This window comes from Anguilla rostrata, chromosome 16 (assembly GCF_018555375.3).
Source record: "Anguilla rostrata isolate EN2019 chromosome 16, ASM1855537v3, whole genome shotgun sequence".
NCBI classification, from domain to species: Eukaryota; Metazoa; Chordata; class Actinopteri; order Anguilliformes; family Anguillidae; genus Anguilla; species Anguilla rostrata.
Genome location: NC_057948.1, coordinates 30,114,582 through 30,139,877, shown reverse-complemented (window position 1 = coordinate 30,139,877; position 25,296 = coordinate 30,114,582). Strand labels below are relative to the sequence as shown.

The following is a 25,296-nucleotide window of genomic DNA, read 5'->3' as shown; positions in this document are numbered from 1 at the left end:
ACTGGAGTGGTGTTAGCCTGCACCCAGACCAACACTATTCAATCTGAGTCAGAAAAATAAGAGTAGCTGTTCCCAGAAGGACACCCGGTGGATTTCTCGTTAAAAAAAAAAAAAAAAAAGGCAGTTAAACAGCAGATAATATTGCTCGTTATGCGCTGCTTATAATTTCAGCGAGCGTGCTGGAAAATGTCCTTGAGCCTGATGAAGCCAGCTGTGTCCTGCGGCGGGTAATCTGCCTGTTGCAGGGGGGTCGCCTGGCCGCAAAACCCCCTCGCCTGCGTCTAATCTGCGGCCTCTCGCCGCCCCGACACACAGCCTGATCCTGAATGACCTGTCAGCCTCTGTCCTCCCCCTCCACATTTAGGCCAGAGGCCTCCTAACATACCACCGTGTCTGTAGAGATGCCTTTTTTTTTTTTTTTTTTTTTTAAACCATGGGGAAACTGACTGGTCCTGGCCGTGGCATTTTCAGTTTGCTTGTCACTTGCGTAGTCATATGCTGATTTTGTCTGCTTAAAAGGCTACTCTGGCCTGCTCTTGTCATTTTCTAGAGCATCCCTGTAAATTTCTTTCACCAATTCCCTGTTTGTTGGCTGACTGTCTGATGCTTGCAAGGATGAAAATAACTGCCTGTCATGTAATTCAAGTCATTCGGTAGCATTTTTCTCCTCATTTATGTGTCTAAATCTTGCGATCAGAATCTCACAGTGGCTTATTTTGCGCACATTCCGCTGTGTGAACTGTCACTTTAAATATTCAGTTTGCTTGTTCTTTTCTTGCTCCAGTTGACCGCTCCACCACCATTGCTTTCCTGTGATTGGCCGTCGCTCCACCAGGGGAGGCTAGCAAACGCAGTCCAACTTGATTATGTTGCCTAATGACATTTACCCGTTGGCTGTAAACCCTAGGCCCAGTGCTGGATAATGAGGAAGAGAGTAATGGGTGTTGAGTAGGCAGTGGGGGGAGAGCCCAGATGCCCTCAGCACCAGGGTCTCAGCTGTTACCTATGAGGATCGCTCGCTAATTTGCTAAACCCTTATGCGCAGGGTAATCCATCTCACCAGACTCATAAGCGACTGTGTTAAAGTCAATAGGCTCTGACATTTAAATGTTTTCCAAATGTGTGAGACAAAAGGCATTGTTATTGCGGTACATAACATTTTAAGAAGTAGTGATGGTTCTTAGGAAGAGGGAAGAAGCATAAGCAGCAGCTTTGACCGCGTGTTTTAGACGCTAGTGCTTGTTTTTGCTCTCTGGAATAGGCAAGGGAGGTTTGCTGTAAAGAACATGAACACACAATTTGAGCACTGCAAATAAAAAGAGGGATAAGTTGTCAAGTAATTATGTCATTTGTATGAATGCTAGTAAGAGAAACTATGTTTTGATTTGATATTTTTAAAAGAAAGATTACGTTTGGAAAATACAGTTGAAAGAATCCTGATAAAGCAAATTGTTTTGTGCCAGCTAGCGATATTGAAAGTAAGTGCTTCAGTTTTTTTCACTGAAACGTCACATTAGACCTTTTAACCCTGTGGTATTTCTACCTGACACTGTCAAGACCCACTGTCTACAGTATATAGCAAAACTGTGTTTTTTCCCCCCTGTCTGTTAATGATAAGTCCAGGTTTCCTGCGTTGTCAGTTGCTTGGTCTGTTAAGCATTGTCCTTGATGTGTTTGGCAGTGCTGTGCTACATGTGTGAGCTACATGATTGTCTTCAGTATTGCACAGAAACACTCAAATCTCTAGTGACTGCAAGGTCATTTTTTTCTGGGAGTGCCATCAGGATGCACGTATATCCATGGCAACCGACCAGTACACTGGAAAATGTGTTTTTCCACTGTCAGTTTCTATAATGGTTCATCAGAAAGAAAGAAGTGGTTAGTGAAGCATCTCAAAAATGTTCAGTTTCATAATAAGTGAATGGATAGGGATCTGAATGGATGCAGTGCAACATTTTAATTAGCGTTGCTGCCGTTGTTGCTGTCGGTACCCTGATTTTCCCTGAGAGATTTAGGATACAGAAACTTGCAGTTGTGGAGATCATGTACATCATCACAACATTTTATAGATGGAAAATAATCAAAATGTACTGGAGCACCGTAAATAAATCTCTGGTTCATATTTACTGTAAAGAGTGTGAGTGTGCAGTAGAGAGTTGAAATGATCATCTAAATTGAATAACCAAGGTAAATAAATTAAATAATAAATAAATATATAATGAAGTGCTTTGCGCATGATTTGGGAGAGGGCAGTGTTTTTGATGGGGTGTGAGGGGAACTATGAAGATTTAAATGATATCACAGCATGGCTGATTGGATTTTGAAATGCCATCCAGCATGGAAATATATTTCATTACACTGCAGCTGAGATCTGAATCTCTTTGTTTAGAGGTTTTCACTCAGTGTGTTTGTTTTTTTCTACCTAAATGTTTAGCAGGGGACCATAGACATATTTTTCCTTCATTTGGCTCTGTACTGAACAATTTTAGATTTGCAATCAAACATTTCATGTATGTGGTTTAAGTGCAGGTTCTCAGCTTTTATTAATGGGTATTTTAATACATTTTGGTTTCACCATGTAGAAATAACAGCATGTGTTATGCATACCCCCCCCCCATCCACCCTTATTTCAGGGCAATATAATGTTTGGGACAAATGGCTTCACAGGTTTTTCTGATTAGTCAGGTGTGTTCAATTGCTTCTTTAGTGCAAGTATAAAAGAGCTCTCTGTATCTTGTCTTGATTCTAGGCTTTGTGGAGTCTATTATTGGGGTTCGTTAGCATAAGGACCAGAGTTGTGCTAGTTTATGAGGCCGAGAAATATTAAAGAAAAAAAAACAGTCAGAGACACAGGCCAAACCTTAGTCCAACAAAATCAACCATTTGGAACATCATTAGGAAGAGAGCACTGGTGAGATCAGTAATCACAGAGGGCCTGGTAGGCTAAGGAAGAACTCTACGATTTACTCTACCTGTCGGTAGGGCCTGTACTGCCCCCTTGTGGACAGCACCCCAATTCCCTTCTTGGCGTCACTATATATATACAGTGTGTGTGTATAAGTAAGAAATATTTACTTGAAAAATGCCTGTTGTATACCTAACACCACTGATGGACATTAGCCATTTCAGTACTATGCTATAGAAAAGCTTCCAGGCTTATGTAGTTACTGACAGATCTGATAAAATGGTGAGTAAATGTGGCAGATTTAGCCTTTTCAGCTGGGCACCATTTTTCCCTGCCTATTTGGGCACCAGAGGGATGTGCTACCCCAGGAGAGGAAACTCGAAAATTGTGTTCTCATAAAACGAAAATCGAAGCTCAAATTTCAGTAATAATGCTTTCGAGAACCTCATATGAACCCTTTCAACGTGTTGACATTTCTATTTTTTTTTTTTTTTTTTAAATCACTGAAAGCGCATGTCTTGCTTTCGTCTCACGTAGGTCTTGGCCATAAAGGCTTGCACCTTGTTTGATGGAACCTGATGAAAATTGATTGAAAGAATCGTCAGATAGGAAAACTAATGACAAAAGGCCCTGTGAATGATACTTTTGGCTCCTCTATTTAGCCAGCGTGCCCTGCAGACAGAATTAGCTTCTCTGTTGTCTTCATTGTTTCCCATGAAATTGCATTGTCTTCTCTGGAGACCAAAGCTGCCGGAACACAATTTAATGAATCAACAAGAAGTCGTACTCAATTTAACAAAGCCAAGCTGTGCCAAGGCCTTTATGACGGACATTTTGTGAGTCTGGCCAAGGACCTGCCAGATTAATTAAGATTTCAAGTAAGCACAGAGTGGCAGTGACTGCTAGATCTTCAACACAAAAATTAAATTCAAAATGCAGTCTCTTTCCTGACATTTATTTTCTGCTCTTTGACATAAACCGTGAAAATAAATGGTCAGGAAAAGAAAAAGTTTGACAGTCAAAAAAGTAAAAAGTAAGAAGTAGTAATGAGGAGGGAAAAAGTAGATTGCTGCTACATTATTTATAGGTTATTAAAATTTATACTGCACATATGCCTGAAATGCCTGAAAATGGGTTTAAATATTTTATTGTGTTTATAAATACAATTTCATTTTTCAATATTTAAGTCAATTTTCCCAGGAAGCAGTTTGTCTTCCTCTAATCTCTTAACCAGTGTGGTTGACATGCATATTTGAATTTCATTTTTTGTGGAGAGAAAAATATCTTTTGTTCCTTCGCAAAAAGTGAGGCATGCACAAATGCAAAGCATTTACTCATTAAGAATGCATGAGTTTAAAGCCTCCATTTGGATTGTTGGTTTGTGTTCATTTGAGAGAAAACTGCAAAGGGTCAATGCACAGCACACTGTATACTGTATATTTGCCATCATGAAAAAGTGTGTGTATCTATCAAATATTGCTTTTTAGTAGTATATCATACGTCACATATATGTCAGTTTTGAAAAAGGGAAATGAATGTTGTGATGGATATCCTAGCTTGCAGAATTTAATACTGTGTATTCTCTAAACATTCAGAGTTGGTTTCCGTTCTACTGGCAGGTTGGATGTTTATCCCCTGACACAAAGGCAGTGATTAAGGAGGGAACGAGGGGTACACACCCTCACTAGTGTGCAGGGACTATTAAATTGCCCCCACCGATAATTTAATCAAAACGTATTGAATTGTCCCCATCGATAAATCCATTAACTCTGAAACATCATCTGCCATTCATTATTTATCTAGGCCTAGATGGGGCTGACAAACATAACAAATAATACCTAAATTTGGGTGTTGGTTGTCTGCAGAACAATGGTCAAATGTATCCACACCAATGTTAAAATCAGACCTACCCCCTTGCCCCCAAATTATTTAATTACAAACTTGTTCCACCTGGAATGTAAAAAATTTATTTGGATTTAATAATCCACCAGACGTGGTCCTTTAAACTGAAATGATTGATTTACTGTTCATCGTGCTTTGTGATTTGTGTAGAAGACAACAGGAGTACCTGCAGTGGAGTGTCCGAGCACTAGGACCTTTTTTTTTTAGAAAAGCTTTGCTTATGCATCACTCACATTAATAATCACCCTGTTACTGACGCCTTTTATGTACGACTTCAAACAGAATATCTGCAATGGTTGGAATTGATTTTCCAGCGTGACATTTCTTGAAGCGTGTATAAACGATGAAAACTGCCAAAATGAAAAGTGATTCCTCCTCGTTTATTAGCAAAATTAACCTGCTGTGTGCTCAGGACTGCAAGCATATCATCCTGGGAGCTTAATGAGTTCGTTATGAATTTTTTAAAGATGTAGTCAGAATCATTCACCAGCTGCTCATTTGATGTGTTGGAGAAACGGGCAAGGACATGCAGAAATGATCCACAGTTAGTGGACTCTGAATATGACCATCCTTCCTTAATTCAGTTATGGGTTGTGAGTGCTGTGGTCAAAATACTGAAGTTCAAACATGGCAGTGAGGTAATGTACAAAAATGGAACAGTGTGGTGGCTTATCTGTAACAAGCCTGTCACCCTGCAGCCCCCCTTAATTTGATGATTTCTGACATCATTTTGTATTTGGATATCTGTGCTGTTACCCTTCACAGTTTGATTTTTAGATTTTTGGATCATTAAATCTTGCTTCTTATTTTGGGAGTGAAGAGAAATCCATACTTGAAACAAAGAAATCCTCAGTAATCATGGTAAACTAATATTACATGGTTCATATAAATATGTCTGTTTAAACTTCATTATAGCATAATATATGATGGAATTAACATGGTAGAATATGTTTGATCAAAGCTTACCTCATAATGCATGTATTTACAAGACAGTAAATGAGCAACTATTGCAACAGGTAACAAATCATATAGGGAATGCTTTGCTCCCTGATTGCACTCTGTAAGAATTCCTCTTTTTGGCTTTCAGCTAATTAAAATTGTTAAGTGTATCGACGGCCAGAACATTTGTGTGCCTGTTGTTAGCAATTTATCAAAATAAATCTTGGATGGGTTTTATTTACCTGACCTTGACCAAGCAGCAATGTCACCAAGTTAAATGTTTGCACCTGAATGAGGATCATGTGGCTACCTTAAGGACGATGTCATACAGGACAGAGTAGGACGGAGTGTGGCACAGTGGGTAAGGAACTGGGCTTGTAACCGAAAGGTCGCAGGTTCGATTCCCGGGTAAGGACACTGCCGTTGTACCCTTGAGCAAGGTACTTAACCTGCATTGCTTCAGTATATATCCAGCTGTATAAATGGATACAATGTAAAGTGCTATGTAAAAAGTTGTGTAAGTCGCTCTGGATAAGAGCGTCTGCTAAATGCCTGTAATATAATATATATATACAAAACATGTAGCTGGGGGTTGCGGGGTGGCTCATCCAGGTAAGGCAATGTTTCAGGTTGTGGATGGGCCCTGAGGTCTTATATCGAATGTGGACAAACCCCCAACACCTCAATATGCTTTAACATGGCGTAAGGATGGGAAGGATTCAGTCGCTATACTCCCACTGGTGGCCACACGTCTCCCTGTTGGGCTGCAGCACATAACGGACAGGTGTGATCTAGCCTTTTTCTTGTCTTCCTTTTAAATAGAGGTACTCCTTGATCTTGGTATTTTAACACAAAGTCCTCATTTCTGTATCTACTGCAAAAATATATTAGTCATCAACAGCGTGACAGAACCTATTCTGTGTGGCAGTGAAACATCTTAGTGGTATTATACCCATTTTGTATGTAAACAGTATTACAGTATTATTCTATGGAGGGAGAGCGGCAGATTCCCACTGAGGAATTAAAACACTGGCACTAAATTGGTTTTGTTTTGGTCCATGGAAATTTAATTTGTTTAATCACGTTCTGGTTTCCTGTGTATAATTCTATTACCAAGAGAAGCGAAAAAATATTTTAAAGTCCATACATTTTCAAATCATTGCATATTATTTAAGATGAAAATGTTAAAAATGATTTAAGAACAGTCAAACATTCTAGTGTTCACAGTTTTAACATCAAACATTTAGAAGAACCTAAAATGTCAATGTTGGCACATGAATGATAGCTATGAATTTTACATAGATTTTTTTAACAGCAGACAAGTCACTATTTAGAACAGCAACACACAAATAAACTTCATTATGAGACCATTTGGATCTGTAATTTTGCGCTTTCAATTTAATGTATTTTATAAATAAATACAAAATCAATTTTTAAAAACCTCCCATTTGATTTCTGTGGTTGTCTGCAGTTGGTACTGTAGTTCCCCTTTCCTTTTTTAAGGCAGAGGTCCCTTTGAAGACCACTTTACAGGTCTCAAATCTTAGACTGAAGCATTCTGGATCAGATTCGTGAAATTCAAAGAAACAAAGACAAGTTGACTACTTCAGGGCATAAGTAACACGTCACATCATCCCAGGGTTGACAGCAAAACCACAGTACTCGTCCACAATGTAATACTAATAAGTGCAAGTGCTATAGTGCATCTTACCAGGTTACATTACTCTTAAGGAGTGCTCTGTGTTTTAAAAAAAAAAATCCCGATCTACACCTGGTTCTGATGTGGGACAACTGACATTTATGACAACTCATGGGAGAGGTGTTGCGGAGAGGAATCTCCACCTTTTTTTGTCTTTCTTTTTTTAAATTTTTTTTAAAGCATCATTGAAAGTGGGCGGCTGGCGTTGGAGGTACTGTGCGTCTCTGCCTCAGGCGCCAGGCCGTGGGGAGCGGGCAGTGCCCCGGCACACGCATTCAGCTCCGGGAGGAGCAGTCGCACATGCCCTGGCACAGGCACTGGCAGAACCCGTACACCAGACACACAGTCAGGCTGGAGGGCACCAGGCTCACGCACACGATGCCCAGCGTCACCCGCTGGATCACCAGCAGGTAGATCCCCAGCGGCAGGGAGCCGAAGTAGAAGAAGCCCAGCAGCCAGACCAGTATCCTGGGCACGTGGTTGCAGAACTTGGAGAAGACGTCCTGGTCCGCGGGGCCGTTGGAGGTGACGGACACGGAGTCCAGGCTCTGCTCCGCGTAGTAGTCCGAGCTGCCGTTTCGGCTGGGCGAGCGCTGCAGGTCCCTCTGCACCTCCATGATGGTGATGACCAGGCAGTTGGAGGAGTCGTGGGACGGGCTGGAGGACGAGAGGTTCTTTGGGGTCAGGACCACCTCCTTGCTGTCCGAGCTCCAGGACTTGTCCCGCGTGGCCAGCTTGGACATGATGTTGGAGTCGTCGGGCAGCCCCGCCACCTCGTACTCGGTGACCTCGGTCTCGTGGCGGCAGAACGGGCAGCTGATGAACTGCGAGCCGTCGCCCATGTCCAGGATCTTGTTGAGGCAGCGGGCGCACACCCTGTGCAGGCAGTCCAGGATCTTGGGCTTGCGGTTGTGGGCATTGTAGCGCTGGTAGCAGATCTTGCACTCCAGCTCGTCGCTGGCGGGCCTCTCCTCTGCTGCTGCTGCTGCTGCTGCTTCCGTCTGGGCGCCGCTCATGTTTGCGTCATGCTCTGCGGGGGAGAGGCGGACAGACACACGTCATCAGTCAGTAGCGCCGTACGTAAGGTCAAAGGTCAGCCGCTAACCTGAAAAGTGACGTCCGTGTTACGCGAACACGCACGTGATAAATAGTACAGGCCAGTGCTCCCGGGGCGTGTGGTTCTTCGCTCTCTGTGGTTTGTCGTCTTCCAGACGTTAGCCGGAAATGTGCAGGTAGCATTTAACATTCTGTCTAAGAGCTATTTATGGATTTATCTGTGAGAAAACCTGATTAATCTGTCAAAAACAATAGAAGCACTCGGGGTATTGTGCCAAAGGCCTTTCATTGCTTTTCCTTTGGACAGGGTAACGCTGCGTGACAGCAGTTCTGCGTGTTATTACCTGCATATCACAGATCGCTGCTTATGGTGGTGCAGTAGTCCTGGGCTTTTGTGCATTACGTCGGGACGATGTTACCTTTATGTTATCTTTTATGTGATCTCGTTAATAGCTCTCTCTGTAGCTGTGCTTAATTTCCTTTGGTCACTGTCTGTCGCTATTCTGACATTCCCTGATTTTATGGACTGTGACCTCCCGTGGCAATAAAAGACAAATGATATCCATTTCAGTGTGCCGTCTACAGACACATTTTGGATTTTTTTTTAATTTTATTGAAAAATATTTATTTCCCAAGGTTTGGCATTTACAGTTGTTTATGGATAATTGAAGGCATACTTTTTTTAGGAGAAATTAGGAGTGCTTTGTCTCTATTTAAATGCGGGATTAGTGACATATAAATTCAGGATTAGTGATCCATATTATTTATTTACCTGTCTTCAAATGCACAATTAACATTATTAATTACCGTTTGTTGATTGAATAGCATATCGGAGGGTAATGGAGAAAGCTTTTCTTCATCCAGAGGAAATTGATCATGTTTTTATTTTTTTACTGGAGGACAAATAAACCTATTAATTAATTGTGTATGTAATTCTCTACATTTAATAAAAATAGATTCTGGCTGAAACCAAATAACAAAAAGAAATAATCCCAGAGAAATGTGTTTCACAAGTGCCTGAAGGCTGCTGTTTTATCCCACTGGCTGTTTCGATGTCATTAAAAAGAGGCTTGTTAAAGCCAGTCCTCTTCATGGATGTCTGGACTGTTCGTAACTGATAATACATACGCATAGAGCTTTTGAGGGTTATATGGCCAAAGCATGAGAGTCCATCCATTGTGTACTTGGTGAAAACACTGGTAATATGATGGCTTTTCAGCATTTGGACAAAGCTGATCCTCTGCAGTCTCCATAATAAGGTTTTATTGTTTCTTCCTTTTCAACCAGGTAAACATCAGATAGAACCTTACGCTTCCTGAAGGACCTTCAGCTGTGACACTCGGCGCACACAAACGGGAGAATAAAAAAAAACTACGCAAAGTAATTTCTTGGAGTCAAAATATTAAGATTCGGTCAAAGTTTTCTTGCGACGCAACGTGAGAAACGAGCTCTCTCGCTGCGGAAGGCCTGCTGTGCATCCATAACCTCCTGTCAGACACGAAACTTGCCTTGTTCCATTTCATTTTTTTCCCCGAGATGACAAGCTGGTCCTGTGCGTGATCGTGTTAGCGATCGCCTGATTTCACAACCCCGTTCTGCACAGTCGCCTCACGCAGAGCCTGTCTGCGCCACACACCTGTAAGGGTGTTGCTCCATAAAAAAAGCTTGACTTTTTTTTTTTTTCTCAATCAATTCTGAATAGCCAATTCTTACAGCTCATATTGAACAAACCCTTAGCACTGTTGACTGCTGCTACTGCTGTATTCTCTTGGCAAACGCCAGGCACAAGTTTGGGCTAAAAGAGTCATTTCTGTTCATTTATGACAAAAAGGTGGCATCATCATCAATGATGCTCGCTATTAAACTTTGAATCCAGTTAAAGGAAACCGTTTTGAAAGGATAAGCACACACCAGCTGTGGTTTAATGTTTTCAACATGAACATTTAAACAGTTGATATTGTCAGAATTATGACTGTGTGAGGCACATTGTTGGAGTATTATGTGCAATCACAATATGTTGTATAGCAGCTGTTAAGGAAAAACAACTAAATCCAATTTCAGAAATGACCTTTGCAGGTTGTTTTAATAGGATGAAACAGGTTTAATTTTATGGCCTGCTTGATATCCTGTCATTTAGCTGTATGAACCATTCAGTTTTTACATTCGTCTGGTGGCCGCTTCTGACTTCATTACTCCAACAGTCCTTCTTAGACTAACAGTTCATAGATTTCCATTGGTACATCAGTTGTGATGTGCAAGTCGTACGTCTGCAAGCATACAGTTGGAAATACAGCACAATCTACAGGTGCTGTCAGGGGGAGATGGGGAGGCAGGGAGGAACACAATGAGTAATTCTCTGACAAGAGCAGCACTAGGTAGCGGTGTTACCTTTCCTTGTGGATTGTGCAGGCAGCGCTTAGTATTTACAGTTTAAATGGATTAAACGCGGAAATTTTATTCAGGCAAATGAAAAGGAATGGAAGGGGGACGTATAATTATGCTAGTGATCGCATGCAAAATGGTGGACATAAAATGGGCAGAGATTGATATAAATTGCTCTTCCGTTCAATAACTGGCTGTCTGTGTAGCGCTGAGATGGGGAGGATCTAGATATGCTTTGTTGGATATACTCGGCAGGTTTTGGTGGTATATGGTAGTAGACCAGCAATGGAGACAGTGGTCTCAGTGGAATGAATGATGCTGCTGGTGTGTTTGGTGTGCCATGCTTGTCAGTGGCTCAGCTGAGTTCATATGTATATGTGTGTGTGTTAGCAACCATAACCTTGCCTGTCTTAAGTAAAAGCCAGTTTGCCTCATAAAGTGGCAACTCTGATACTTGCACAACTTTAGGAAGGGAAAAAGCGAGAGTTGAATGTCAGCTTCAGCACACAAACCGAAAAACTCTGCAGGCTTCAGCAAGTGAGGGAGAAGGCCATCACTGGCCCTGCAGTCATGCACAGAGGTGTGGAAATAGTCTTGCCTGAGGGCCCCGGCAGCCAGTTACTGAGTTGATGGAGTATGGGTCCTGAAGCTAGCCGGGAGGGGGAGCAAGGGCCAGTCCTGCTGGGGTTCAGCTACCTCACTGTGTTTTAGAGGGCAGTGACGTTGGGATGAAGCCATGTCGCCCGTGGCTGTTTTCCAACTTTCCTGCAAAAGTTTCTGGTTTCGTATAATCGCCGTTATGTAAATTGCTCACACGCTTTGTGTGTTTCAGCAAGTTTCACAAGCCTGACAATAGTAGTTTGTTCTTCTAACATGACCTTCGTATATAAAATATTCTTGGCTAAACCGGTGTAAATTTATTCTAATAACAAATCAAGTCATTCAACTGTCATACATCAGTTGCTAATGTTTCTGATGGTTATTGTTGCTGTCCGGCCGCAACTCCCCTGTTCTGCTGCGAGGACAAAGCAGCTGAAATATAATCAGCCACAGTCTTTCGCTTTTTTTTTTTTACAGACTTGCTGGTGTCTTGCGGAGGGGAAAGCGCTCAGCAGCATGAGATTGTGTGATCAGAGCAGAATGCAGCCAGTACAGCCTTGAGCTTCTCTCAGAAATCTAGTTCAATATAACTATTTGGTACATTTCATGACATTACATTTCATTATCCTGAGCGACGTGCAATGACTCGTCAGCTCCTGAATGTTTTCGTACATTTTTAAGTTGCGTACTGAAGTAAAGCAATAATTGAAAATGCCTCAAATTGTTTTCGGGAATGCTTCCTCCAAATTAGTTTGGGCTGAATAAATCTGAAAGTCACACTTTCGGGCTAAGTGCATTTATCAGATTCTGTATAAATCCCTGGTAAGCCACTCCTGTTGTCTTGACTACAAGAACAAATTTCAAATTTTTTCCGTGTAAGTGCTATCACATTAGTTTTTTCAAATTGCAGCAATTTCTGGCTAAAAATCCTAATTTCCACCCCACCAAGCTCCAGATCAGTGCACCATGAGGCTTTCACTTTGTCCCCAGCTGTTCACCTGCGTGTGACAGAGAAACAAATGGGAGAAGCTTCCAGAAAGACGAGGCTAATGAAGCTAATTGCGTTCCTGCTCTCGGTGCTGTGCAGGCTGTTAGCTGTGATTTATTATCTGGACTGCGCATCCACCTCCGCGTGTTTCATATCTAGGCCTGCATCCTGAAATTTGGTCTGTTTGTCTGTTTCGTTTAAAAAGATGCCGTTGTGTGTATTGGAGGCGTTACTATGATTAATGATAGTGGTGTGTCTGAACCCCAATACCCTATTCAGAAATGAACAGTAAATGTGTTGTTTAGAATAATTTTTTTATTCAAAGTTGATAAATGGTGTTCTGAAAATGCCTAATGGTGAGATTGGTGGAAAAAGTGCATTATTGCCATCCACCAACACCCCTCCCCCCCCCTTTTCTTGAATGTGACTACGAACGCAGTTGTTTGAAGATGCCCACATAGTGCTGTCTCTGCACACCCATAATTAGTGCTATATTTACTTGTAGTATATTATAGTGACTGTATAAATCTGTAGTTGATTACAGGTATAAATAGTAATTAATAACATAAACAAAAGGTTGTGAAAGCTGTAATGGGCATATTCTTGTGGAGGATATTCTGTCATGGTATATTGTACTTTTCAAGTTTAGCTTTACTGCAGTTGTTTTGCAGTTCTATTTTCGCTTATCATAAAAAATACCATTTTCTCCATTTATTTTTTCATTATGTTTTTTATATAAATCGTGGATTAACTCGGCTAGCCTTTTATTATTATGACTCGCTTTCGCCAATGCAGGTGGTCCTACAGCCCACGGGTATTTTACATTTCTTACTGCATATTTTATCAGTATATTAGCTTCCCACCAGCTGAGTATGTGTGGAGTCTTGAGCTCATTTTACAAGCTCATTTTATGCCATATATTGGCTGCATGCAAAAATGATTGGTGCTTTATGATCTGGTCTGTCCTCATTATTTCTTATGAAGGTCTTTGACAATGAAGTACCATATGTTTCACAGAAAAAGGGTAAAAGCACTGTTGAAATGTTCAATGGTAAACATATGCTATAGAATAATTTATTCATTTGGTGCCATTAAAAATGCATTGTGAACAGAGTATTTCCTTTGGGAACTTGGCCAAGTGCCTTATCTGCAATTACAACAGCATCATTTTCATGTATTTTATCACATTCCCAAAACCTTCTGAAATGAAACAAAATGCCTTAATAGCTGTGAGAATTCAGACACCCTTATAATTTATTTGGGAAACATGGCATACCATAGGTGGTGATATTAGATGCCTACGTCTGTATGTGTATGTCTTGTGAAAAATACGTAGATCCTTCTCTTGATTGCTCTAAAGACGGTTCTTAAACATGTCTTTCGTGTTGCAGTCTGCATATTCTAGCGTGAAAACGGCACAAAATGTCCGGCTGGCGGCCTGCGTACGGCAAAAGACCCCCTGGTGTTTTAGGCATGGTGTGCTGACGCCGCGGGCTCTCTCTATTATTCTTACTGTCTCGTTCACCTCAGCATCACTCCCACTCTCAGTCCCTCTTACCGCGGGGCGAACATCACCTTCCCTAACATTCCGCTTATTATGTGGAGAAAAATGGCGTGTGTGTACGGTAATGGGTTGACATGATCCCCTTAGCAGTCAAGTAATGGCAGCGATAGTGTCACTGAGCGCACAGTCATTAGGGGGATTGGGTTCCTCGGTACGGGCATGACGGGCGGCGGAGCGGGAATCGAGTCTGTCGAATCCTTCGCGTGCGGACCGGGCGCAGATGGCGTGCGCTGTCTCTCCAGCCCCAGAATATACACTGCATCTGTGACTCAGAGCCGCCTATTTCTGGACCGCCGTCGCTGGTTCTGTGCTCTGTTCTGTAGCGGTGCCGTTCTCGTCGAAAGCATCTCCTGTAGCGTACGTCTGTCAGGTCCACATTCTGAAGATGCCACTGCTTTCCGCATTCTTGCGTTTGAGATTGTCCAGCGGGTGTCAACTCTCAGCTACGTTTAACATATTGATTTAGATAATGTGGTTTGCTGCAGAGTTGTTGTAAATTATGAATTATTCAGATTGTTATTCCCCCTCCTGAATATTTTAAAGCCATTATTTTTGTTTACACTCTATTGACGTGTGCCCTTTTTTAGAAATTAAATGTGCTGTGAAAATGTTTTCTTAGCCGACCCTGAAATCCCTACGGTGAAATGCCCTGAAAAAACTGACAGTTGAGAGTGAAAATAAAAGAAAGCAGATGTTTTTTTACAGGATGCTCAGAATAACAGTATTGTATTGTTGAAGAATATTTTATATTTTATACCTGTGCAGCAGGGGCGAGTCCGTTAAGTGCCTTTTCATTGTGTGTGTCTAAATGTTCCCTTGTATTCTTGTCTTCAGTGTTAAACCATACTATGCAGATTTTTTCCTTCCTGTGGTTCTGCATTTACGATCAAAGTCTCCTCCTCTGTCTTCAACCCCGCCCACTCACCCCAAGTACTCGACCTAATGTAGCTAGCTGGATAGCTAGAGATAAGATTACTTTTTTAGGTCCAACAGACAACAAGTCATTGCTTGCATTGCTTTTCATCCCCTGGGTGACCTTCACCTGATGCCACCGAGGATTCCAAGGTTCGCTTCTCAAACGAGCCCTTGCCAACTTGTCTATTTGCTTCGCTGTGTCTGGCCGTCTTCACTAGTTAGCTAGCTAGCAAGAAACACTCCAATTAAATCCGATCCCAAACTACAGGCTCTGTAGCCACGCCCACCCCTCCCCACACAGAAAGGAGTACCACGCCTAGGAACATCCAGAACACATTTTAAAATAACAAACACAGGTAAAGGTGCACAAATTTGGCGAAAGTGCATGAAGACAGATCGCCAGTTGAATCATAGACATGCCTTAGCATGGTTCTTCTGTAATTGTTTTAAGGTAAAAACAAAAAACAAAAAAATCCTGCATAGTGTGCCTTTAACGCGAAAGCTAAGGAATCGAACGGTCAGCATGCCGCAGTGAAAAGGCAGCCAAACCCAAGATTCCTCAAGCACATCTGCAAGTGCTGTAGTGCTGTTACTGTGTCCCAAGTGGAGGAAAACGCACTTTGCCCCAGTTTGCAGCTGCCTGACTCTCACGCCTGTGCTGGAGTTACAGGCGTCTGCGCAGCCCTCCCACCGTGCTAGTTTTCCTGGGAAGGTCTGCTGTTTGAAAACAGCGTTTCCCTCACAAACGAGCAAACGGGCGGTTTTTTAAAACGACGTTGCGGAGGCCCGGTTTCCTGGGAGGGCGTGTCCTGCCGAAGGACTGGGTGAAGGGATGGGTCCCGTGAACTCGGGGATGAAATTCTGACCGTGCCGCCTGCCGGGCGGGGAGTCACGCAGGGCAGCGCCCGGCGGGCGAGAGCCGTGCCCGCGGAGGGTTTAATTCGGCAGGGTGCCCCCCCCCGCCCCCCCCACGCGAGACCGTGTGTGCTGGTCAGTCGAGCGGACCACAGGGTCTTTCTGCACCGGCTGTAAACATGCTACTGACAGCCCGTGCGGTGACTGTGGAGGTAAAGGTTGCGTTAACCTTGCAAATGGTTACCATTGGTTACCACTGCAATCAGGTCTGTGAAAGGAACTGACAGGTGGTTATTCTGCGTCAGGACGTATGTTAATGGTAAAACGCTCCTGGAAATGCCATTTAGTCCAGCCTGTTAAGCTCAGCCTTTTCTGCCATTCGTCCTGTTGTTCTGGAGGTCTGCTGCTCTTAAATGCGTGTGGAATTGAAGGTAGACAAATTTAGATTTTAAGGAAGGGCATTTATTTATTCTTAATGGCTTGGGCAGTCCCTGAAAAGTGGGAGTGCCAAACAAGCTGAGCTGTAGTGAATGTGTTTTGGACTTGTTTGTGAATGTATATATAATGATTTATCCTGTCAGATTTATCCCTGTCTCATCTTAATTTTTATCCTCTCAAATAAATTACATTTGGCAAGGGCACGCCTCCTGTAGTAAATATTGATGAGACCCTAAGTGGCCTTTTGTTGCCGTGTGTGTGTGCCCTTTTATTCTCTGTCTGCGGAAAGGTTCTTTCTGACTCTCTGACTGTGCTGGTTTTGATCATTGGGAACGCTCTGTGAAATGCTCTGCTCTGTGTCCTGTTGTGCGTGCTTTCCTCTCTCTCTCTCTCTCTCTCGCTCTCGCTCTCGCTCTCGCTCTCGCTCTCGCTCTCGCTCTCGCTCTCGCTCTCGCTCTCGCTCTCGCCTCTCCTCCTCCCTCTCTCTCGCTCGCTCTCCTCTCGTCTCTCTCGCTCTCGCTCTCGCTCTCGCTCTCGCCTCGCTCCGCTCTCGCCTCGCTCTCGCTCTCGCTCGCTCTCTCTCTCTCTCTCTCTCTCTCTCTCTCTCTCTCTCCTCTCTCTCTCTCTCTCTCTCTCTCTCTCTCTCTCTCTCTCTCTCTCTCTCTCTCTCTCTCACTGCTCTGAAGCTGGGGCACAGTCCTAATTCAGGATTCTGCAGAGGTGTCAGACTTCAGCGGTCTCACATCTGATTCTGCAGCTGTCCTGGCAGACGGAGACCCACCGACACGTTTCTGTATCGATAACAGGAAGGACGAATGCTTCCCCCAGGTGTCTGGGTGCTTGTAGAAATGCCCTTGCTGTGTTTTACACTCCAATCGACTGATAATTGCAGATGCTCTGAAGTTTGCTCGCTGACGTGCATAAGATGAGTGGGATTGAAATGGGACAGAGCCACACAGTAGTAGGCAATGCAGCTGAGTATGCAGCTTTATTTACTGTGTTATGCAATAGGGATTTCTGTGTATGGTCTTTATATCGCCCCTCACAATTAGCTGTCTTTTCTGTTTGATTCCGTTAATTCCGTTAACTACTAATGGTCTTAAAATGAACGATCATTCTTTGGGTTATTGAGTCATGGTTAAGTGTTCATCCTTCAACGCGCCAGCCTAGCATGTTATAATGCTGTCCTCGGTGAATGATTTTGTGCCTTATAGAGACCTGGCCATGTGACTGTGTGTGTCCTTATTAATGCTTACAAATGTTTGTGGTGCGCGTTATGCATTAAGCTGAGTTTGATTAACGGGTGCCATTTGTAGCTGATATATGACTTGTCAGTGAGCAGTGGAAGGGCTGTCAGGTTCTCCTGGGTGCTCCCCCCAAAAAGATTTATCCCCCCCCCCCCCCGGAGACACGCCCGCTCCACGCCAGACATGTCGTCTCCTCGGTAAACATTTCTCTCCGCTCCTGGGCTCTGGCGGAAAGGTTAATGGCCGATTTACATGACAATTACCCGGCTCTGTCGTGGCGGTGCACCTCCCCGCGGAGGGGGAGAGGAGAGGAGGGGACCGGGCCTCCGAGATCCTGGCCACAAAGCCGGAGAAATGCGATCCGCGGAAGCATTTCCCATGATCACCCTGGCTCACGCCAGGCCGCTGAGGAGGATCCGCAGGCCAAGGCGTTCGTCTAGGGCGGCGCACGACGGGCGCGATGTGTCGCTTCCAATCACTCAAAGGTCACACTCATTAAAAATTCATTCATGCCATGTTTCATTCTGGCCAAATGAATTTTAATAGGTTTTTTTTGTGTGTGTGTGTGTGTGTGTATTCACTTTTCAGGAGTTTGATAAAGAACTTCACATCCATCACCAGTGCCCTTTGTTGGCATCGCTTTAAAAACTGTCTTCAGGCGATTAGGCTATTCAGAATTAAAGCACTGTTAAAATATCCTTTTCACAGTGTCTCAACCTGATTTGCATTCAGCAGAGACGATATCCTTAAAGGTTATGTGGAAACGTTGCAGCAGCAGAAAAATCTGTCGCTCTTCAGCAGTATTCAGACGTGATAGCCAATTTGATGACTGACTTGAGGGGAAAGAGTGTCTCTGGTAAACTGCAGAAGAAATGCTTAATGTTCCGCCTCTCCACAGTCCCCTGCCTGCTCAGCTAATGATCTCTGGGTGATCTGGGCGCTTTGTCTCAAATAATACTGAATGGACACCTTTCTTTTTACCATTTCTAAAAAAAATTGTGTGGAACGCTGAATAAAGTCAGAATTAAAGATGCACTACTTGGTCAAAAGTATGTGGACACCTGACATCCAACATCTCATCCACAATTATGGGCATTAATATGGAGTTGGCCTGCCCGTTGCTGCTATTACAACCCCTAGTCTTCTGGGAAGTTTTTATACTAGGTGTTGGAGCACTGCTGCAGGGATTGACTTCCATTCAGCCAGAAGAGCGTTAGTGAGGTCGGGCACTGATTGGGCGATTAGGCCTGGCTCGCAGTTGAGGTTGAGGTCAGGGCTGTGTGCAGTCAAGTTCTATATGGACCTCGCTGTGTGCCTGGGGGAACTGTCATGCTGAAACAGGAAAGGGCCTTCCCCAAACTGTTGGGGAAGCACAGAATCGAATATGCCTTACTGATCTAAATCCAAAATCCATTGGATTTTCGATGAGACGTTATCAGGCACATAGAGCTGTGTTTGTATAGAATTGGGTTCAGCCTGTCTCCTGCGCTGTAAAATATATTGGAAGCCAATTCCACCCCAGTAAACCGCCCGGATACTTCTTTTCCACGACAGCGGACCACAGAGCTTATCGTATATCCGTCTCATGGCACCAGCAGTGAGTTAGAGGCTCATGTCCCGGTTCACCGGCGTGCCTGCGGGTCCAGCTCTTCCACCACTCTCAGCTGGGGGCGGGCTGTAATCGAAAGGAGGCCAGCTCTCGCTTTGTTTCTCTGGGCCGGTAAATATCGAGGGAGCCGGCTCACAGACCGGCACAGCTGAGCGCGGTGTTAAGGCACTGGGTTTTGCCACCTCCCCTCCCACTGAAGGGTAACGGTTAATGGTTTTTAACTGTGGTGTCAAACTGCCGAACGGTGCGTCTGCGACGAGAAGTTCCGTTAGCCGGTCGGTCCGCTCGGCTAATTACTGCGTTCGGGCTCTTTTCCTGTGTTTCCCTTGGTTTTGCTCCAGCACGTGGGTCAGCGCGGCCATTATGATTCCCATTTTGTGAAAGCAGGAGTGTCGGTGGTGATGAAGGACGTGCTTCCCTTATCGAATAAGGCTGTGCCAGTTAACCGGAGCTGATGTTACATTGAAAAGCTCTGTCTGAGACACCACATTGTTTTTCCTCCCCCCCTCCTTGTTTTTGCTGGATAGAAAACGGCTGCAAAGCTCTCCCGTGGAGGTACCTGGCAACAAGCCCACGAGCTTGAGAAGTGGTTACTGCTATGAACGAGCAAATGGGAAATTCTGCAGCATCGGTAAAATTAAGTTTGTTCGGCGGTTCCTCTGTGCCAGTGATCTTCATTACTGGTCCTGGAGAGCCGCAGGGTCTGCTGGTTTCTGCTTTCGCCTCAATATCAGCGGCCGATTCAGACCCAAGAAACCACCAGGTGAGGTGAGCTAACTGCGTAATCGACTGCTTTATTTGATCAATCAAGTGCCGAGCAACAACAAAAACCAGCAGACCCTGCGGCCCACCAGGACCAGGAATAAATGCTCTGCACTGCTCTACATCATAAGATAAATTGTGCTAAAAAAAAAAAAAGTAGACATCATATCAACAGCTCTGGATCCACCATCAGCATGTCTGATCTGCTTCTGTTGATGGAATGACTTCATGAGTGTGTTCATGCTGGTCACATTCAGCATATCATTTTGGCTTTTACTGTCCTTAGAACTGGTATCCGAAAAATGTTCAGAGGAGCTATAAAGCCGCTTTTCCACCGCATGGTACCGGCTCAACTCGACTCGACTCTACTCGACTTTTTTGGTTTTCCATCGGGAAAAAGTTGTGGATAGTACCTGGTACCTGGTACTTTATTTGTTATCACCTACGTCGAGGTTCCAAGCGAGCTGAGGCGATACCAAAAGGTGACGTGAAAACACTGCAGACCACTGACTGGACAGAGCAACGCGTTTCAGGCGGCGTCGCTATGACGACCAGCTACATTGACGGGGGTACTATCTGCAGCGGAAATCGAAGTACCTGGTGCCAAAAGCGAGTAGAGTTGAACCGGTACCATACGGTGGAACAGCAGCTCAAGGGAATGCGTAAAAGAGCTTTGAGTCTTTGATTCGGTTCTCCTCGGAGAGTATGTGACGCACCTCTGATTACTGTAATTAGGCCCGATGTACAGTAATATTGCCTTTTCAATTACTGTGGGACCGTGAGACCATTCCTGCTTCTGTCTCTGTTAATGAAGGAGATAATTTACCCACATCTGAAGCGGGTCTACATTGTAAGCAACTTCCTGTCCACCGGCTATTCCCTGCATTGAGATGATGGAAGTCAGTGTTGCCTTAGCTGCTGGCACATTGAGTACTTTGCCTCCCTGTTGCTAATCCATGCATTCACAGGCAGAGCTGTGGCAGAGTTTTCCCCTCCTACGCCTCCAAACTCCTGTTGGTTTGCATTGCAGGCAGAGGACTTCCTGGGCATAAATGTTTGGGGGAAGGAAATCTGTTGCCGACCGTTACACATTGCCAGCTGTGTAATGGCTTTCTGCAGCAATATGTGAATGTGTATTAAGAGGGCGATTAGACTGGCCTGTTGCTGAAGCTTTAGCATGCATTCTAGGCAGGACACATCAGCCTATGAGGGATGATTTAAAAGGGCCATAATCTCGTGATATGTGTACTGCATCAGCTGTACCGAGTCACTGAGCGTATCATTTTCATTTTCATTTTCACATCTACCTTCTGTAATCTTTCTGTCATCTTTCACCTTCATGAAACAACAATGCCGATACATCCTACAGAAGCCTTGCTTTCTCTCGCTGTGATTCAGTGATCGTGGCCAATGTATAGCAGGCCCACTACAATGGCTATTGTAATTTAGCCGGATAAAGTGAACAGATTGATTGGACCAACATCATAAAGCATGGCTGCCAATGCATTTGGAAAGAGATCTGAATACAAATGATGGCAATTATCTCCCAAATGGTGGAAGCACATTAGCATTTCTGAACAAACAATGATCTCTTCTTTTTTTTTTAACAAATGTTTGTGCAAAAAATAGAACTTTTTTTTTCTATTTCTGTGCAAAATGGTCTCTTAGTTTTACACCATTGTGGGTTACCTGCATGCTTCCCAGCCTCTTGTATGCATTGATCACTTTGTTGGGGCAACGTGGCGCTTTATGTGACGCATAAATTTGCTGTTTGAGCATAACGGGCTTGTGTAAACATGCAACCGTTGCTGCTGGATGCCAGTGCGGATGAAGGGCCTGTGAAGGCTGGTGCTAGCGTGGTGCTAACCTGGCGCTGATGTGGCGCTAACGCCGCACTAACTCGGCGCTAACGCCGCGCTAACCGGGCGCTAACGCGGTGCTAGCTGGGCGCTAATGCGGTGCTAACCCGGCGCTAACGCGGTGCTAACCGGGCGCTAATGCGGTGCTAACCCGGCGCTAACGCGGTGCTAACCGGGCGCTAACGCCGCGCTAACCCGGCGCTAACGCGGTGCGCTGGCGCTAGCGCTAACCGCGCTAGCGTGCTAACCGCGTCGCGCAACCGGCGCTACGCCCGCTAACCCGGTGCTACGCGGCCACGGCCTGCTCCCCGTGGCCGCTGCCTGTCCGAGACGCCCGGTCCACACGGTAGTTCTGCGAGCCTCATTAACGCCTCCCGCCTAAGGACAGGGTGGGCCCGGTGCTGCTGCCGGTTCTGCGCCCCCCGTTTACGATCCGGTACCGCCGTCACGAGTGCGTTTGTGCAGAGGAACGGCCAGTGTCCTTGAGCGTTTATTCATTATTTGTTTCTTTTTTTTTTCCCTAGTGAAAATGTTAATTCACACTGCTGTCATTTTGGCAATTGGCAGCGTCTTCCCGGTTGATGGATCCTCAGGCCTACATAGCATGGCTCAGAACCATTACTTTACGTGCTGACGATAATTCACCCGTGGTTGCTGCGGGTGTCTGTCGCATCGCACGTCCGTAACAAAATAACGTAAATCAAGTGAGCGCTCACCCAGGTCACATTTGTCTCTTTTTGTCCCCTTTTAAATGAGAGTGCTGCTCTGCCGTGGCGGTTCACAATGGCATCTAAATCACACTCGTTCTGTCAGTGATCAGACTGTGTCATAGGGCCCGTTATTGGGGCTTTTCGCTGACAGGATGCCCCTCAGAGACGCTAAGACCTGCCAGACTGCTTTGCCTCTTGCAAGGTCGCTTTGTCCTGCCGTCTCCAGTCTGTATTGGCTGGAAGCACTCAGGCCTGTTTACTCTGTATATGAGCCACAGTTGTATCATGCAATTCACTAAATTGTCCCACAGCTTCGCCAACGCTGTCATTCTTTCTCAAAGTCCGTGGCGTCACACAGTTCGCCGTGTCAGACCTCAGACATCAGAGTCTATGTTGCCAGGCCCAATATTTCCTCATGGTTTAAAAAAAAAAAAAAAAAATTCTCCCACAATAGCTGCACATTTTTTGTTATGTTTTATTTTATTTCAATTCTAGTAGAAAATCATTCAGTACTATAAAAAGGGAGAGAGATTGACTCAGTGTGTTTACTCATTTTATTTACCGTGTCTGTCCGATTGCATTTACTCTATTTGTTTTGTCTTATTGTGCATCATATCTGCGGGTCAGCATTAAGTGCAGGAGCTACTAGAATCTAGATCATGATGTGCCACTCTCATCTGTTGTATTAGCTGGCCTGTTCTGGAAATGAATGAGGAAATGTCGAAGATTTCACTAGACCTCAAATATAATCAGATATATCCAGAGGAAAATATCCGGGACAATCTGTATTTACCGTTAGGACAATGTGTCTGTGATCATGCTCAGGTCTGGCTACAGAGAGGGGTGTGTGCCAGTGTCACCTTTGACAATAAAACCTCAGATTAATTTCTTCCCTGTTAACATGTTAATAGATAGGCGGATACTATCAGTAATTTCACTTTGCCTGCGTGATTAATTTGATCTTATGAAGAGGATTTATCTTTAAATGGACCTCCCTAACCATAAACAGGCCAAATTGACTCGATGCCTTAAACAATTCGCCACGCAGACCTCTAATAACACTGCACCTATTCCTGAAATAAAAGTTAAACAAACGGGATTGTAAAATGCGGTTGTTTAGTTGCGTAATTCCAGTTTGCCCGCGTGTGAAGACGATGTTAAGGGCGCCGTGTTGAGTCGCCGCTCTCTGGAGAGCGAGCGCACACACGCAGAGCCACAGGCGCGAGCGGCTTTCTGGGGGGGGGGGCTGCGTTATTGACAGGCGAGCGAGCGGCGGTACGGACAGGCAGCTCCGGCAGCCTGCGGAGCCGCGCCGCTGCGTGAGACCGGGAGAGGCTTCGCCGCCTCGCGCCTCACGAGTCTCTCGGCTCGGCCGCGCGAAGACGAGCGCCCGCGGTCCCGCGACGGTCCGGCACCGCTCGCCCGATCGATAAGTAAGCGAGGCCACGCCGCCCGACGTCCAAAAAACAGGGCACGTGCGGCCGCGGGCGCCAGGACCGAGTCAGCCCGCGCGCTGGCCGCCTGATCCATGGCGGGGTTTGACAGCGTGCTCCTCACCGCCTGTCTTACTGCATGCAGCAGCAGCAGCAGCCCTCTGATTAGGGCTCATAACAAAAGACGGATAAATCCCCCCCCCCCCCCACCCCCGACTTGTCCTCAGAGCCCCAAAGTGTAGATGCCTTTTAACAGCGGCTGCTCCTTCAAAAATAATCATCCACAGCCATTCAGTGCATCTCCCCCCCCCCCCCCCCCCGCAATCAGATCTGCCTGGGTGCTGTCCCACACCAGGGCTAGGGGCTCATTAAACAACGGGAGACTTCTTTTGTCTCTTATTCCCGTTTTTCACGACTGCCACAGGAGCCAGAGGGGGAAGCAGCGAGCGCCTTCATCAACAGGCTGCTTTAGCAGGGAGCGCAGAGCTCGCTTCCGTCCCCCAGCACCTGCCGGCTGCTCGACTGCGGGTCAGGAAGCGCAGACTGAGCGCGTGCCGATCGGCCACCGCGGGCGCTGAGGAACGCCGCGTGCGACCGTGTCCGTTTATTATTACAACGTCTCCCTTTTCCCAAGACAATATCCGTCATCCCTAAGATGACGAAAGAAGGGGACCGTCTTGCGGTCTGGAGCTGAGTTACCTCGCCTGCGAGCTTGCTCCTGCTGCAGATGCCAGAGAAAACACTGGGTGATTTTTTTTTTTTTTTTTTAATGGTGCATGTCGTTCTGTGCTGCGCTGAGCGTGCTGCAGTAGTGAAACTGTCTGCTACTCCCAGCCTGTAATTAGTGCAAGTTGCCAGACAGGGATTTGCCGTTTAATCTCAGCATGGCCAGCGTTCGGTACTGAAGTCTAACGCATTGCTACGGCTCAGTGCAACAAATGCTGTGCAACAGATACCTCCTCTTTCAGAAGAGAAAGCAGTGGGACTAAAACAAACATCATGCACTCAGATTTTTAATAAAATAATGAAATGCTGAGAACTGTAACGATAGCTTAACTGTATTGCTTTACACATGTTAACAGTCCATTCTTTAGCATGCACAACTTAAACAGTTCTGATTCCCACTGCACACACTGTTACCCTGCACAGGAGATCCCTCTACTTTCCCCACGCAGTCAGGCACACACAAACCCACGCATATGCACACACACACACACACACACACACACACACGCGCTTTAGAGAGTTTGAAAGGATCGGGTGTCTTGCCTTGTGATGGCTGAACGTAGGTATTCCAGGGTCCCCAAAAGTATTCCAGCTGCAGGGCTCAGCGACCAGGCACCGAGTCCATGTCCTGTCTGAGCCCTGGCCGTGCTGTGCCTCCGCCCCCCCCACCCCCCCTGACCCGTCCCGTCCTGTCCCGTCCCGCTCCG

General features: G+C 45.2%; 2 protein-coding genes across 4 annotated transcripts in view; one reads left to right on the top strand and one right to left on the bottom strand.

Annotated features, from left to right (window-relative positions):
• Positions 1-25,296, top strand: part of cep89 (centrosomal protein 89) — an 86,707-nt gene that overhangs the window by 40,173 nt on the left and 21,238 nt on the right. The window lies entirely within an intron of this gene.
• On the bottom strand, positions 7,500-25,253 carry zgc:165481 (uncharacterized protein LOC100073327 homolog). Its single transcript, XM_064312254.1, has 2 exons — positions 25,133-25,253; positions 7,500-8,475 (listed from the first exon to the last, which is right to left on the bottom strand). Exon 2 carries the CDS (start codon positions 8,459-8,461, stop codon positions 7,721-7,723), a length of 741 nt encoding a protein of 246 aa, XP_064168324.1. The 5' UTR covers positions 8,462-8,475; positions 25,133-25,253; the 3' UTR covers positions 7,500-7,720.

Coding starts and splice junctions, on each gene's coding strand:
- zgc:165481 (XM_064312254.1), bottom strand. CDS start 8,461: ATGAGCGGCGCCCAGACGGAAGCAGCAGCAGCAGCAGCAGCAGAGGAG.